The 16,852-nt window shown below is 43.3% G+C and overlaps 1 protein-coding gene across 1 annotated transcript; it reads left to right on the top strand.

The window, feature by feature from the left end:
* Positions 1 to 10,639: 10,639 nt before the first annotated feature.
* LOC148970534 (uncharacterized) lies at positions 10,640 to 15,658 on the top strand. Its single transcript, XM_089124447.1, has 2 exons — positions 10,640 to 12,075; positions 15,386 to 15,658. The coding sequence occupies exons 1-2, from the start codon at positions 10,912 to 10,914 to the stop codon at positions 15,386 to 15,388; spliced, it is 1,167 nt and encodes a 388-aa protein (XP_088980573.1). The 5' UTR covers positions 10,640 to 10,911; the 3' UTR covers positions 15,389 to 15,658.
* The last annotated feature ends 1,194 nt before the right edge of the window (positions 15,659 to 16,852 follow it).

The raw sequence follows: 16,852 nt of genomic DNA, 5'->3' as shown, positions 1-16,852 counted from the left end.
TAGTAGGTAAAATATTTTTCTGGCTGAAATGACATCATGAGAAATACATCTCCAACCAACCAGAACACCCTAGTAACCACCAACAACAGCATAGCAACCACCCAGAACACCCTAGAAACAAACCAGAACAACCCAGCAACAACCCAGACCACCTTCGCAACCACCCAGAATACCCTAGCAACCGCCTAGCAACACCCTAGCAACCACCCAGAACAGCTTCGCAACCACCCAGAATACTCTAGCAACCACATAGCAACACCCTAGCAACCACCCAGAACACCTTCGCAACCACCCAGAATACCCTAGCAACCGCATAGCAACACCATAGCAACCACCCAGAATACCCTAAAAAAAACCCTACCAACCACCCAGAACACCGTAGCAACCTCCCAGAACACCCTAGCAACCGGGTGCTGAGATTTGCCGCTTCAAGCTCCACTTCACATTTTCTTCAGGAAATGTGCCATAAATGTGTTCATGGAGGTCAAAATTGACCTATGTATATCTAATATAACATCAGAAGGAGTCTAAAAGTCTATATTGTTTTAAACTTTTTTAGAAACCTTTGACCAGAAATGAGTTCAATATGTCAGATATGGACTTCTCTATGGCTTCTTAGGAAGCATCTATTGGAGTCTATGAGTATGTTTGGAAAGTTCAAGATCAAGTACTTTTGGGCCAGAAACATGTTCAGTAGGTCAAATATTTGTCTGGCTGAAATGACATCATGAGATGTAAATCTCTCGGTATATTAACCAACAGATCCAAGTACCCGTGGGCCATAAAAGTGTTCATGGAGGTCAAAAATTGACCTATGTAATATAACATCAGAATGTTATATTGCATGGTCTATGAGTATGTATGGAAAGTTCAAGATCAAGTACTTTTGGGCCAGAAACATGTTCAGTAGGTAAAATATTTGTCTGGCTGAAATGACATCATGAGATGTAAATCTCTCGGTATATTAACCCACAGATCAAGTACCCCTGGGCCATAAAAGTGTTCATGGAGGTCAAAAATTGACCTATGTAATATAACATCAGAATGTTATATTACATAGTCTGTGAGTATGTGTGGAAAGTTCAAGATCAAGTATTTTTGGACCAGAAACATGTTCAGTAGGTAAAATATTTTTCTGGCTGTAATGACATCATGAGAAGTAAATCTCCAACCAACCAGAACACCCTAGCAACCACCAAGCAACAGCCTAGTAACCATCCAGAACACCCTAGAAACAAACCAGAACACCCCAGCAACCATCTGGCAACACCCTAGCAACCACCATTAACACCCCAGAAATCGCCTAGCAACACCCTAGCAACCACATAGCAACACCATAGCAACCACCCAGAATACCCCATTAACCGCCTAGCAACACCCTAGCAACCACCCAGAACAACTTCGCAACCACCCAGAATACCCCAGCAACCGCATAGCAACACCATAGCAACCACCCAGAATACCCTAAAAAAAACCTACCAACCACCCAGAACACTGTAGCAACCTCCCAGAACACCCTAGCAACCGGGTGCTGAGATTTGCCGCTTCAAGCTCCACAAACACCTAAAAGTATTCATGGAGGTCAAAAATTGACCTATGTAATATAACATCAAAATGTTATATTACATAGTCTATGAACATGTATGGAAAGTTCAAGATCTAGTACTTTTGGGCCAGAAACATGTTTAGTAGGTAAAATATTTTTCTGGCTGAAATGACATCATGAGAAATACATCTCCAACCAACCAGAACACCCTAGTAACCACCAAGCAACAGCATAGCAACCACCCAGAACACCCTAGAAACAAACCAGAACAACCCAGCAACCACCCAGAACACATTCGCAACCACCCAGAATACCCTAGCAACCGCCTAGCAACACCCTAGCAACCACGCAGAACAGCTTCGCAACCACCCAGAATACTCTAGCAACCACATAGCAACACCCTAGCAACCACCCAGAACACCTTCGTAACCACCCAGAATACCCTTGCAACCGCATAGCAACACCATAGCAACCACCCAGAATACCCTAAAAAAAAACCTACCAACCACCCAGAACACTGTAGCAACCTCCCAGAACACCCTAGCAACCGGGTGCTGAGATTTGCCGCTTCAAGCTCCACTTCACATTTTCTTCAGGAAATGTGCCATAAATATGTTAATGGAGGTCAAAATTGACCTATGTATATCTAATATAACATCAGAAGGAGTCTAAAAGTCTATATTGTTTTAAACTTTTTGAGAAACCTTTGACCAGAAATGAGTTCAATATGTCAGATATGGACTTCTCTGTGGCTTAGGAATCATCTGTTGGAGTCTATGAGTATGTTTGGAAAGTTCAAGATCAAGTACTTTTGGGCCAGAAACATGTTCATTAGGTCAAATATTTGTCTGGCTGAAATGACATCATGAGATGTAAATCTCTCGGTATATTAACCAACAGATCCAAGTACCCATGGGCCATAAAAGTGTTCATGGAGGTCAAAAATTGACCTATGTAATATAACATCAGAATGTTATATTACATAGTCTGTGAGTATGTGTGGAAAGTTCAAGATCAAGTATTTTTGGACCAGAAACATGTTCAGTAGGTAAAATATTTTTCTGGCTGTAATGACATCATGAGAAGTAAATCTCCAACCAACCAGAACACCCTAGCAACCACCAAGCAACAGCCTAGTAACCATCCAGAACACCCTAGAAACAAACCAAAACACCCCAGCAACCATCTGGCAACACCCTAGCAACCACCATTAACACCTTAGCAATCGCCTAGCAACACCCTAGCAACCACATAGCAACACCATAGCAACCACCCAGAATACCCCAGCAACCGCCTAGCAACACCCTAGCAACCACCCAGAACAACTTCGCAACCACCCAGAATACCCTAGCAACCGCATAGCAACACCATAGCAACCACCCAGAATACCCTAAAAAAAACACCTAGCAACCACCCAGAACACCCTAGCAACCGGGTGCTGAGATTTGCCGCTTCAAGCTCCACTTCACATTTTCTTCTGGAAATGTGCCATAAATGTGTTCCTGGTGGTCAAAAATTGATCTATGTATATCTAATATAACATCAGAAGAAGTCTAAAAGTTTACATTGTTTTAAACTTTTTGAGGAACCTTTGACCAGAAATGAGTTCAATGACATCACGAGAAGTAAATCTATCGGTATATTAACCCACAGATCAAGTACCCTTGGGACATAAATGTGTTCCTGGAGGTCAAAAATTGACCTATGTATATCTAATATAATTGACCAATGTATATCTTATATAAAATCAGAAGGAGGTCAAATATTTGTCTGGCTGAAATTACATCATGAGAAGTAAATCTCTCGGTATACTCACCCATGGATCAAGTACCCGTGGGCCATAAATGTGTTCCTGGAGGTCAAAAATTGACCTATGTATAGCTAATATAACATCAGAAGGAATCTATAAGTTTATATTGTTTTAAACTTTTTGAGAAACCTTTGACCAGAAATGAGTTCAATATGTCAGATATGGACTTCTCTATGGCTTCTTAGGAAGCATCTATTGGAGTCTATGAGTCTCTATGGAAAGTTCAAGATCAAGAACTTTTGGGCCAGAAACATGTTCAGTAGGTCAAATATTTGTCTGGCTGAAATGACATCATGAGATGTAAATCTCTCTGTATATTAACCCACAGATCAAGTACCCATGGGCCATAAAAGTATTCATGGAGGTCAAAAATTGACCTATGTAATATAACATCAGAATGTTATATTACATAGTCTATGAATATGTATGGAAAGTTCAAGATCTAGTACTTTTGGGCCAGAAACATGTTTATTAGGTAAAAACAATTTCTGGCTGAAATGACATCATGAGAAATAAATCTCCAACCAACCAGAACACCCTAGCAACCAGCAAGGAACAGCATAGCAACCACCCAGAACACCCTAGAAACAAACCAGAACAACCCAGCAACCACCCAGAACACCTTCGCAACCACCCAGAATACCCTAGCAACCGCCTAGCAACACCCTAGCAACCACCCAGAACAGCTTCGCAACCACCCAGAAAACACTAGCAACCACATAGCAACACCCTGGCAACCACCCAGAACACCTTCGCAACCACCCAGAATACCCTAGCAACCGCATAGCAACACCATAGCAACCACCTAGAATACCCTAAAAAAAAAAACTACCAACCACCCAGAACACCGTAGCAACCTCCCAGAACACCCTAGCAACCGGGTGCTGAGATTTGCCGCTTCAAGCTCCACTTCACATTTTCTTCAGGAAATGTGCCATAAATGTGTTCATGGAGGTCAAAATTGACCTATGTATATCTAATATTACATCAGATGGAGTCTAAAAGTCTATATTGTTTTAAACCTTTTGAGGATCCTTTGACCAGAAATGAGTTCAATAGGTCAGATTTGGACTTCTCTATGGCTTAGGAAGCATCTGTTGGAGTCTATGAGTATGTATGGAAAGTTCAAGATCAAGTACTTTTGGGCCAGAAACATGATCAGTAGGTCAAATATCTTTCTGGCTGAAATAACATCATGAGAAGGATCAATTAATTACCCATAGGCTAGAAACATGTTCAGTAGGTCAAAAAGGAACCTATGTATATAACATCAGATTGAGTCTATCAGTTGATATTATTTAAAAACATTTGAGGAAACATAGACAAGAAATTAGTACAATAGGTCAGATATGGACTTCTCTATGGCTTAAAATCAAGTACCCGTGAGCCAGAAATATGTTCACTAGGACAAAAAGGAACCTATCTATGGCTTACAAATAGGGGTGTAACGGTACATGTATTCGTATTGAACCGTTTCGGTTCGAAGCTTCCGGTTCGGTACGCATACAAACCGAACGATTGCTTGGACCATTTTTCCTGCCGGCAAAATTCGTGCTGACGCGGCCAACACAACGTTGCGCAACATCAAATGGCAAGCGTAATGAATGCAGAACGAAACTGCGCTATAAATGTGCTTCACGGATCGTTTATCAGTTCGGACCAGCAACATCTGTGCAGCGCGAGCCGATCTCGACCAAGCGACACTGTTACTACACAGCGCTAAGAGATCCGGTAAAGAAAACATTTGAATTCGCCACTCGGGTAATAACATCGCTGCGAGATCTAGTGAGATGCATTCACATTTCTCCGTTATTAACCGCAGATCTCTATTAGATCAAACAGCGCTGTCATGGAAACCAGGAGAAACATTGTGCCGTGAATGAACTTTACGTCCACAGACCAGCAACATTCACCATGGATTTAATATAGTAACACTAACTGGAACCAGTTTGGCTGGAATGGTGAAATGCTTTCAAGTACTTCACACATCTTTTACCAGCACTTCAAAATTCAAATATTATATAAATAAATATATATTTAAATGTTATTTTTAATGTGATGACCAAAACATTATTTGTTCACCCTTCAAAGATGACCCCCATTTATAAACCTGAAAGTTTCAAGATCTAGGAAAACTCACACTTATTTAAAAATATTTTTTCTTTAAACAAATAGGAAATTTCTCTGGCATTTCTTTCTTTTTGCTGTATCGAAAACGTACCGAACCGTGACTTTAAAACCGAGGTACGTACCGAACCGTGATTTTTGTGTACCGTTACACCCCTACTTACAAATCATCAAAAGTCAATAAGTTAATATTTATTAAAACCTTTGAGGACCCTTTGACTCTTTTGCATGGAATCTACTACTAATTCTTTTGTGCACTGACGAAAAAACATCACTTGAGCGGTCGTGCTTACTTACTCGTTCCTTTGTACAACGAAGAGATGTGTATTGCATGTTTTTTGTAACAAGGGATATAATTGCATTAGTTGTTGCATTTCTGTGATGAAGAGAAATCGTTGCCATTAGCTGTTTCCTTACAACGCATGCAACAACTAACTCATTCCGTTGTTCAACGAAAACACATCGAACGTCTAACGTTGTGCAATAAAGAATATGCACGCACTAACAACTCTGTGCAATGAATAGAAAACACCTAATAAGTTTCATTGGATTGCATAACAATTTAACTTGTTCTTCGTTGCAATGAAAAGGCATAACATGATGTTTTCTCGTCTGTGCACAATCTAGTTTGTAAAATAGAAATGCATGCGAACGCAAATGCATACATTTTCTTTTCATTGCAAAGAGGAACAAGTTTGATATTTTACGCATTGCAATAAAACAACATCCGTTGCTTGCTGCAATGAAGAGATGTGGATTGTGCATGAAGAACGTTGTGCATCAAAAATAACATATATGTAATATGCACTTTATTGCATTCAAGAACTAAACCCTTCCTTAGTGCTTTGACTGGACTGTGTGTTGTTTCATTGCAATGCTTATATTTTCTAACGTATTCTTCTTTGCAATGAAAAGAAAAGATAAAACACGCGTGCATTTCCATGCATTTCCAAACTACAACTAATTAATTAGTGTTTTGACGAGAAAACATCACAAGAGCGATCGCTTTACAATGCATACACTAACTTGTTCCTTTGTGCAACGAAGAGATTTGCAATGCTTGTGCTTTAGGATTGCATTGCACATGCACGCGATAACTAACCTCTGTCCAATGAAAAAAGAAAACACCTAAGATGTGTTTCATTGCATTGCATGACATATCTAACTTGTTCCTCGTTATGCATATGCACGCAATAACTAACTTCTGTGCAGTGAAAAGAAAACACCTAAGATGTGTTTCATTGCATTGCATGATAGATATAAGTTGTTCCTCGTTATGCATGAGCATGCAATAACTAAACTCTGTGCAGTGAAAAGAAAACACCTAAGATGTGTTTCAGTGCATTGCATGACATATCTAACTTGTTCCTAATTATGCATAAGCACGCAATAACTAACCTCTGTGCAATGAAAAGAAAACACCTAAGATGTGTTTCAGTGCATTGCACGACATATCTAACTTGTTCTTCGTTATGCATATTGCACGCAATAACTAACCTCTGTGCAATGAAAAGAAAACACCTAAGATGTGTATCAGTGCATTGCACGACATATCTAACTTGTTCCTCGTTATGCATATGCACGCAATAACTAACCTCTGTGTCATGAAAAGAAAATACCTAAGATGTGTTTCAGTGCAATGCATGACATATCTAACTTGTTCCTCGTTATCCATGTGCACGCAATAACTAACCTCTGTGCAATACAATGAAACACATCTTAGGTGTTTTCTTTTCATTCCACAGAGGTTAGTTATTGCGTGCATATGCATAACGAGGAACAAGTTAGATATGTCGTGCAATGCACTGAAACACATCTTAGGTGTTTTCTTTTCATTGCACAGAGGTTAATTATTGCGTGTATATGCATAACGAGGAACAAGTTATATCTATCATGCAATGCAATGACACACATCTTAGATGTTTTCTTTTCATTGCACAGAGGTTAGTTATTGCGTGCTTAGTTATAACAAGGAACAAGTTAGATATGTCGTGCAATGCAATGAAACACATCTTAGGTGTTTTCTTTTCCTTACACAGAGGTTAATTATTGCGTGGATAGTTATAACAAGGAACAAGTTAGATATGTTATGCAATGCACTGAAACACATCTTAGATGTTTTCTTTTCATTGCACAGAGGTTAGTTATTGCGTGCTTATGCATAATGCGAAACAACTTAGATATGTCGTGCAATGCAATGAAACACATCTTAGATGTTTTCTTTTCATTACACAGAGGTTAGTTATTGCGTGGATAGTTATAACAAGGAACAAGTTAGATATGTTATGCAATGCACTGAAACACATCTTAGATGTTTTCTTTTCATTGCACAGAGGTTAGTTATTACGTGGATAGTTATAACAAGGAACAAGTTAGATATATCATGCAATGCAATGAAACACATCTTAGATGTTTTCTTTTCATTGCACAGAGTTTAGTTATTGCGTGCATATGCATAACGAGGAACAAGTTAGATAGGTCGTGCAATGCAATGAAACATATCTTAGGTGTTTTCTTTTCATTGCACAGAGGTTAGTTATTGCGTGCTTATGCATAACGAGGAACAAGTTAGATATGTCTCGCAATGCAATGAAACACATCTTAGGTGTTTACTTTTCATTGCACAGAGTTTAGTTATTGCGTGCATAGTTATAACGAGGAACAAGTTAGATATGTCATGCAATGCACTGAAACACATCTTAGGTGTTTCATTGCATTGCACAGAGGTTAGCTATTGCGTGTATATGCATAACGAGGAACAAGTTAGATATGTCGTGCAATGCACTGAAACACATCTTAGGTGTTTTCTTTTCATTGCACAGAGGTCATTTATTGCGTGCATATGCATAACGAGGAACAAGTTAGATATGTCATGCAATGCAATGAAACACATCTCAGGTGTTTTCTTTTCACTGCACAGAGGTTAGTTATTGCGTGCATATGCATAACGAGGAACAAGTTAGATATGTCGTGCAATGCAATGAAACACATCTTAGGTGTTTTCTTTTCATTGCACAGAGGTTATTTATTGCGTGCATATGCATAACGAGGAACAAGTTAGATATGTCATGCAATGCACTGAAACACATCTTAGGTGTTTTCTTTTCATTGCACAGAGGTTAGTTATTGCGTGCTTACGCATAACGAGGAACAAGTTAGATATGTCGTGCAATGCAATGAAACACATCTTAGGTGTTTTCTTTTCATTGCACAGAGGTTAGTTATTGCGTGCATAAGCATAACGAGGAACAAGTTAGATATGTCATGCAATGTACTGAAACACATGTTAGGTGTTTTCTTTTCACTATAAGAGAGGTTAGTTATTGTGTGCATATGCATAACGAGGAACGAGTTATATCTATCATTCAATGCATTGAAACACATCTTAGGTGTTTTCTTTTCATTGCACAGAAGTTAATTATTTTGTGTATATGCATAACGAGGAACAAGTTAGATATGTCATGCAATGCTATGAAACACATCTTAGGTGTTTTCTTTTCATTGCACAGAGGTTAGTTATTGAGTGGATAGTTATAACGAGGAACAAGTTAGATATGTCATGCAATGCAATGAAACACATCTTAGTTGTTTTCTTTTCATTGCACAGAGGTTAGTTATTGCATGCTTACGCATAACGAGGAACAAGTTAGATATGTCGTGCAATGCAATGAAACACATCTTAGGTGTTTTCTTTTCATTGCACAGAGGTTAGTTATTGCGTGGATAGTTCTAACGAGGAACAAGTTAGATATGTCATGCAAAGCAATGAAACACATCTTAGGTGTTTACTTTTCATTGCACAGAGGTTAGTTATTGCGTGCTTATGCATAACGAGGAACAAGTTAGATATGTCGTGCAATGCAATGAAACACATCTTAGGTGTTTACTTTTCATTGCACAGAAGTTAGTTATTGCGTGCATATGCATAACGAGGAACAAGTTAGATATGTCGTGCAATGCAATGAAACACATCTTAGGTGTTTTCTTTTCATTGCACAGAGGTTAGTTATTGCGTGCTTAAGCATAACGAGGAACAAGTTAGATATGTCGTGCAATGCAATGAAACACATCTTATGTGTTTTCTTTTCATTGCACAGAGGTTAGTTATTGCGTGGATAGTTATAACGAGGAACAAGTTAGAAATGTCATGCAATGCAATGAAACACATCTTAGTTGTTTTCTTTTCATTGCACAGAGGTTAGTTATTGCGTGCTTATGCATAACGAGGAACAAGTTAGATATGTCATGCAATGCAATGAAACACATCTTAGTTGTTTTCTTTTCATTGCACAGAGGTTAGTTGTTGCGTGGATAGTTATAACGAGGAACAAGTTAGATATGTCATGCAGTGCGATGAAACACATCTTAGGTGTTTGCTTTTCATTGCACAGAGGTTAGTTATTGCGTGCATAGCATAACGAGGAACAAGTTATATAAGTCATGCAATGCACTGAAACACATGTTAGGTGTTTTCTTTTCACTATAAGAGAGGTTAGTTATTGTGTGCATATGCATAACGAGAAACAAGTTATATCTATCATGCAATGCAATGAATGACATCTTAGGTGTTTTCTTTTCATTGCACAGAGGTTAGTTATTGCGTGCATATGCATAACGAGGAACAAGTTAGATAGGTCATACAATGTTATGAAACACATCTTAGGTGTTTTCTTTTCATTGGACAGAGGTTATTTATCGCGTGCATGTGCAATGCAATCCTAAAGCACAAGCATTGCAAATCACTTCGTTGCACAAAGGAACAAGTTAGTGTATGCATTGTAAAGCGATCGCTCTTGTGATGTTTTCTCGTCAAAACACAAATTAATTAGTTGTAGATTGGAAATGCATGGAAAAGCATGCGTGTTTTATCTTTTCTTTACATTGCAAATAAGTTAGAAAATGTAAGCATTGCAATGAAACAACACACGTTATCCAGTCAAAGCACTAGTTCAATTGGTTTAGTTCTTGAATACAATAAAGTGCATTTTACTATTTTCAAAAATTTCTATTTTTGATGCACAACGTTCTTCATGCACAATCCACATCTTTCATTGCACAATGCAACAGGTAATGTTTTTTTGCAATGCATAAAAAATCGGACTTGTTCCTTTTTGCAATGAAAAGAAAATGTTTGCATTTGCTTTCGCGTGTGTGGTAGGGGGGCGTGGTTTTCGCGGCGTCTGTAGTGAGAGACGAGTCAATGAGCTGCGCGGAGAGTAAGTGGGTCAAGTGCAAATGATGAACAGCTGTGTCTATTTGCAGTGATTGGAGCGGGGAGACCGTAAAAGCCGCAGACTGGGAGAGAGGAGAGAGAGAGAGAAACTGACTGGAACTCGTGCCCGTGCTGTGAGGTTGATCTGGAACCGGATGGTGATCAACGTGGAAAGAGTTTTTGTGAATGAGTTGTGCTGTAGCTGCGCTACGGTGAATGCGCTGTGTGCGCGCCTTTTTGTTTTGTACGATTCTGAGTAATAAAACAGTACGAGTTCCAGTTTCGCCGATCCTGTCTCCTTCTTCACCCCTAACTGAACTTTATTACACTGGTGCCGAAAACCCGGGAAGAAGGAGACCGCCGTCGCCATGTCGAGCCCGTCAGGTTCGCCGTTTACGGAGATTATTCAATCACTCGCGGCCATGCAGAGGGAACAACATCAAGCCCTGCTGTCCTTTAAGGAAGAACACGAGCAGCGCTTCCAGGCGCTGCTTCAAGGACAGCAGGAGGACCGCGAGTTGTTCCGGAGCTGTTTCGACCAGGTGGCCCAAAACAGACTGGCCGCTGCGACTCATCCCACTCCTATCAGGGGAGTCGCAGCTCGCCGCCCACCAACTGCCAGTCTCCAGTCTCCTGGTCTACCAAGATCTACGGCGCGCCATTCTGCAGCGGGTCGGCCGGTCGGCGGAACAACATCGTCAGCGGTTCCGTTCCCTGACTCTGGAGGAGGCCGGTCGGCCCTTCGTGATGGCGCAACAGCTCCGGGACTCCTGCCGTAAATGGCTGGTGGCCGAGGGAAGGGACGTCGGGACAATCGTCGACCTGGTGGTTCTGGAGCAGTTCATCACGAGGCTTCCCAAGAAAACAGCTCAATGGGTCCAGTGCCACCGTCCGACGTCCCTGGACCAGGCCATCCAACTGGCGGAAGATCACATGGTGGCGTGCTCGGGGGTCGGCGAACCCCTCCCATCTGCCTCTCTCTCCCACTCTTTTTTCTCCCCCTCCCCAGTCTCTCTCTCGTCCCCCTCTGGAAAAACTATTCCTTCTCCCAGGTCTCAGGGTGGGCCGGCGCCCAGGCTCGCGCCGCGATGGAGATCCGGCGGCCAGAGGGACTCCCCGTCGGCCGGGAGGATGACGGAGGGGGGGACACCGGGCGGGGGATTCCCCTCCCCGGCTCCGGTCGTTGCGCTCTCCCCACACCAATCCCTTGCCCCACTTCCCGCCGCTGGGACAGCGGGAAAGCCCGGGCCGGCCTGTTGGCGCTGTGGGGATCCGGGACACTTTATTGATCGCTGTCCGGTGATGGAGGTGGGGACGCTGGTCCGGGTCCCCGACGCGCCAAGGGCCGCCCCCGATCAAGCTGGCTTGTACCAGATACCCGTGAGTATCAAGGGGGGTACTTATCAGGCTTTGGTGGATTCCGGATGTAACCAAACCTCGATTCATCAAAGCCTGATTCGATCTGGGGCATTGGATAACAGCCGCATGGTTAAGGTACGGTGTGTGCACGGGGTCGTGGTGAGTTATCCCTTAATGCCGGTAAAAATTTTATTCCGGGGTCAAAAGCATAGTGTGGAGGTGGCAGTTAACCCGCACCTCCGGCATCCGCTAATTTTGGGTACGGATTGGCCGGGCTTTACGAATTTGTTGAAATTTTTATGTGCGGGTGCCGCTCGGGGGAAAAAACAGCGGGGGAAGACAGCGTTGGTGCAGGTGGGAGACACTGTACCGGGACCTCTGGGCACTGCGGCGGGGGAACAGAGCGCGTCAGAGGGAAATATTCTCTCTGAGCGCGATGATTTTCCCTTGGAGCAGTCCCAGGATGAGACGCTCAAACATGCGTTTGATAAGGTCCAGTCCATCGACGGACGGCGGCTCCACCCGCACCAACCGCTCTCTTACCCCTATTTTTGCATAATTAAAGATAGGTTGTATCGGGTGGCCCGAGACGCCCAGACAAATGAGGATACAACCCAGTTATTGGTACCAAAGAGCCGTCGGGAAATGCTTTTCCAGGCGGCTCACTGTAATCCGATGGCCGGTCATTTAGGGCAAACGGCGACACTAAACCGTCTCATGGCCCGATTCTTTTGGCCGGGCATTCACGAGAACGTGCGCAGGTGGTGCGCGTCTTGTCGCGAATGTCAGTTGGTTAATCCACCGGCCACTCCAAAAGCACCCTTGTGCCCCCTTCCACTGATGCAGGTCCCCTTCGAGCGAATTGGCATGGACCTCATCGGGCCATTAGAACGGTCAGCACGAGGGCATCGTTTTGCGTTAGTCTTAGTGGACTACGCAACACGATACCCGGAGGCAGTTCCGCTTCGCAATATCTCAGCTAAGAGTGTCGCAAGCGCGCTGTTTTCTTTAATCTCCCGGGTGGGGGTCCCGAAAGAGATCCTCACCGATCAGGGCACGGCGTTTATGTCAAAGACAATACGCGAACTTTACGAGTTGTTAGGCATTAAATCGATTCGCACCAGCGTCTATCACCCACAAACGGATGGTCTGGTCGAACGGTTTAATCGGACGTTAAAAGCCATGATTCGTAAGTTCGTTCACGAAGACGCCAAAAATTGGGATAAGTGGCTAGAACCCCTGTTGTTTGCTATACGCGAGGTCCCCCAAGCCTCCACGGGGTTTTCCCCTTTCGAGCTTCTTTTCGGTCGTCAACCCTGTGGGGTGTTGGATGTACTGAAGGAGACTTGGGAGGACGGACCATCCGCTAGCAAAAACAAAATTCAGTATGTCCTGGACCTGAGAACGAAACTTCACACTTTGGGGCGGCTATCTTTGGAGAATTTGTTACAGGCCCAGGACAGACAGAGGCAGCAATATAATAGGGGGGCTAGACTTCGTCAATTTGCACCGGGAGATAAGGTCCTTGTATTACTTCCCACGTCCAGTTCGAAATTACTCGCAAAGTGGCAAGGGCCCTTTGAGGTCACACGGCGGGTTGGGGATCTCAACTATGAGGTAGTGCGAACAGATAGGGGCGGGGGACGTCAGATTTACCACCTCAACCTGCTTAAAAAATGGGTTGAGGCTGAGGCAGTGATGCTGGCGACGGTGGTAGGTGGAGAGGAGGACCTCGGGCCAGAAGCGAATATCAAACACCATTCCTTCGCTCTGGCTCCCTCTGGCGACCACCTCTCACCCTCGCAGCTCACTGACATTAAGAATTTACAAACAGAGTTTGCGGATGTGTTCTCGCCCCTACCTGGCCGAACGAATCTCATTCAGCACCACGTTGAGACTGATCCGGGGGCCGTAGTACGTTGCCGCCCGTATCGTTTACCGGAACACAAAAAAAAAGTGGTTCAAGACGAATTAGAGACAATGCTGGACCTGGGGGTAATAGAGGAATCCAACAGTGACTGGGCAAGCCCGATAGTTTTAGTCCCGAAACCTGACGGCTCGGTTCGGTTCTGTGTGGATTATAGAAAGGTGAACGCGGTGTCTAAGTTTGATGCTTATCCAATGCCGAGGATTGACGAATTGCTTGATCGGCTTGGTTCCGCTCGATTTTATTCGACACTGGATTTAACAAAGGGATATTGGCAGATCCCCTTATCTCCAATGTCCAAAGAAAAAACAGCTTTTACCACGCCGTTTGGATTACACCAATTTGTCACGCTTCCGTTCGGGTTGTTTGGGGCACCGGCGACTTTTCAGCGTTTGATGGACAGAATTCTCCGGCCGCATGCTGCATATGCCGCTGCTTACTTGGATGACATCATCATCTATAGTAATGATTGGCAGCGTCATATGCAGTATTTGCGTGCTGTCCTGAAAACGCTGAGAAGAGCTGGGCTCACGGCCAACCCGAAGAAGTGTGCAATTGGGCGGGTGGAAGTAAAGTATCTGGGGTTCCACTTGGGACATGGACAGGTGCGTCCCCAAATTGATAAGACAGCTGCAGTTGCAACCTGTCCAAGTCCGAAGACCAAAAAGGAGGTTAGGCAGTTCCTGGGGCTAGCGGGATATTATAGACGGTTTGTACCTAACTATTCGGACCTCGCTAGCCCGCTGACTGACCTAACTAAAAAGGGTGCTCCAGATACGATTCAGTGGACGGAGCAGTGCCAGCGGGCTTTTACCCAGATAAAGGCTGCTCTGTGCGGCGGCCCGCTTTTGCATGCTCCTGACTTTTCTCTCCCTTTCATCCTACAGACGGACGCGTCGGACAGGGGTTTGGGCGCGGTCCTGTCCCAGGAGGTGGGGGGGGAGGAACGGCCGGTGCTGTACATCAGTCGGAAGCTTTCGAAGAGAGAGACGATGTACAGCACCATTGAGAAGGAGTGTTTGGCCATACGGTGGGCTGTCCTCACCCTCCGCTACTACCTCCTGGGCCGGGAGTTCACCCTGTGTTCGGACCACGCGCCCCTCCAATGGCTCCACCGCATGAAAGATACCAACGCGCGGATCACCCGGTGGTATTTGGCGTTACAACCTTTTAAGTTTCAGGTGGTCCACAGGCCGGGGACGCAGATGGCGGTGGCCGACTTCCTCTCCAGGAGGGGAAGGGGGAGGCTGCAGGCCGGACGGTTCCCCGGCCTGAGTCGGGCGGTGGGGGTATGTGGTAGGGGAGCGTGGTTTTCGCGGCGTCTGTAGTGAGAGACGAGTCAATGAGCTGCGCGGAGAGTAAGTGGGTCAAGTGCAAATGATGAACAGCTGTGTCTATTTGCAGTGATTGGAGCGGGGAGACCGTAAAAGCCGCAGACTGGGAGAGAGGAGAGAGAGAGAGAAACTGACTGGAACTCGTGCCCGTGCTGTGAGGTTGATCTGGAACCGGATGGTGATCAACGTGGAAAGAGTTTTTGTGAATGAGTTGTGCTGTAGCTGCGCTACGGTGAATGCGCTGTGTGCGCGCCTTTTTGTTTTGTACGATTCTGAGTAATAAAACAGTACGAGTTCCAGTTTCGCCGATCCTGTCTCCTTCTTCACCCCTAACTGAACTTTATTACAGCGTGCATTTCTATTTTAAAACTAGACTCAAACTAGATTGTTTGTGCACAGACGAGAAAACTACGTTATGCCTTTTCATTGCAACGAAGAACAAGTTAGATTGTAATGCAATCCAATGAAACATATTAGGTGTTTTCTTTTCATTGCACAGAGAAACATGTTAGTTATTGCGTGCATATTCTTTAATGCACAACCTTAGACGTTAGATGTGTTTTCGTTGAACAACGGAATGAGTTAGTTATTTGCATGCGTTGTAAGGAAACAGCTAATGTCAACGATTTCTCTTCATCACAGAAATGCAACAACTAATGCAACAACCTTGTTACAAAACACATGCATTACACATCTTGTTGCACAAAGGAACGAGTAAGTTATTGCATTGCACGACCGCTCAAGTGATGTTTTTTCAAGTGATATGCACTTGAAAGTGATGTGCACGCTCAAGTGATGTGCACAAAAGAATTAGTTTTAGAATCCATGCGAAAGAGTCAAAGGGTCCTCAAAGGTTTTAATAAATATTAACTTATTGACTTTTGATGATTTAGAAGCTATAGATAGGTTCCTTTTTGTCCTAGTTATCATGTTTCTGGCTCACGGGTACTTGATTCTAAGCCATAGAGGAGTCCATATCTGACCTATTGAACTAATTTCTGGTCTATGTTTCCTCAAAAGTTTTTAAATAATATCAACTGGTAAAATCAATCTGATGTTATATACAAAGGTTCCTTTTTGACCTACTGAACATATTTCTAGCCTATGGGTAATTAATTGATCGATCTCATGATGTTATTTCAGCCAGAAAGATATTTGACCTTCTGAACATATTTCTGACCAAAAATACTTGATCTTTCACTTTCCATACGTACTCATAGACTCCAATAGATGCTTCCTAAGCCATGGAAAAGTCCATATCTGACCTTTTGAACTAATTTCTGGTCAAAGGTTCCTCAAAAAGTTTAAAACGACATAAATTTATAGACCACTTTTGATGTTATATTACATAGGTCAATTTTTGACCTCTAGGAAAACTTTTATGACCCAAGGGTCCTTGGTCTGTGGGTTAATATACCGAGAGATTTACCTCTCATGATGTCATTTCAGCCAGACAAATATTTGACCTACTGAACATGTTTCTGACCCAAAAGTATGCTTCCTAAGCCATAGAGAAGTCCATATCTGACCTATTGAA

The sequence above is a fragment of the Pimephales promelas genome, chromosome 20 (assembly GCF_988280905.1).
Source record: "Pimephales promelas chromosome 20, fPimPro1.hap1.1, whole genome shotgun sequence".
NCBI lineage: Eukaryota > Metazoa > Chordata > Actinopteri > Cypriniformes > Leuciscidae > Pimephales > Pimephales promelas.
The sequence above is the reverse complement of the archived record's forward strand: the minus strand, read 5'-3'. Positions and strand labels throughout refer to the sequence as shown.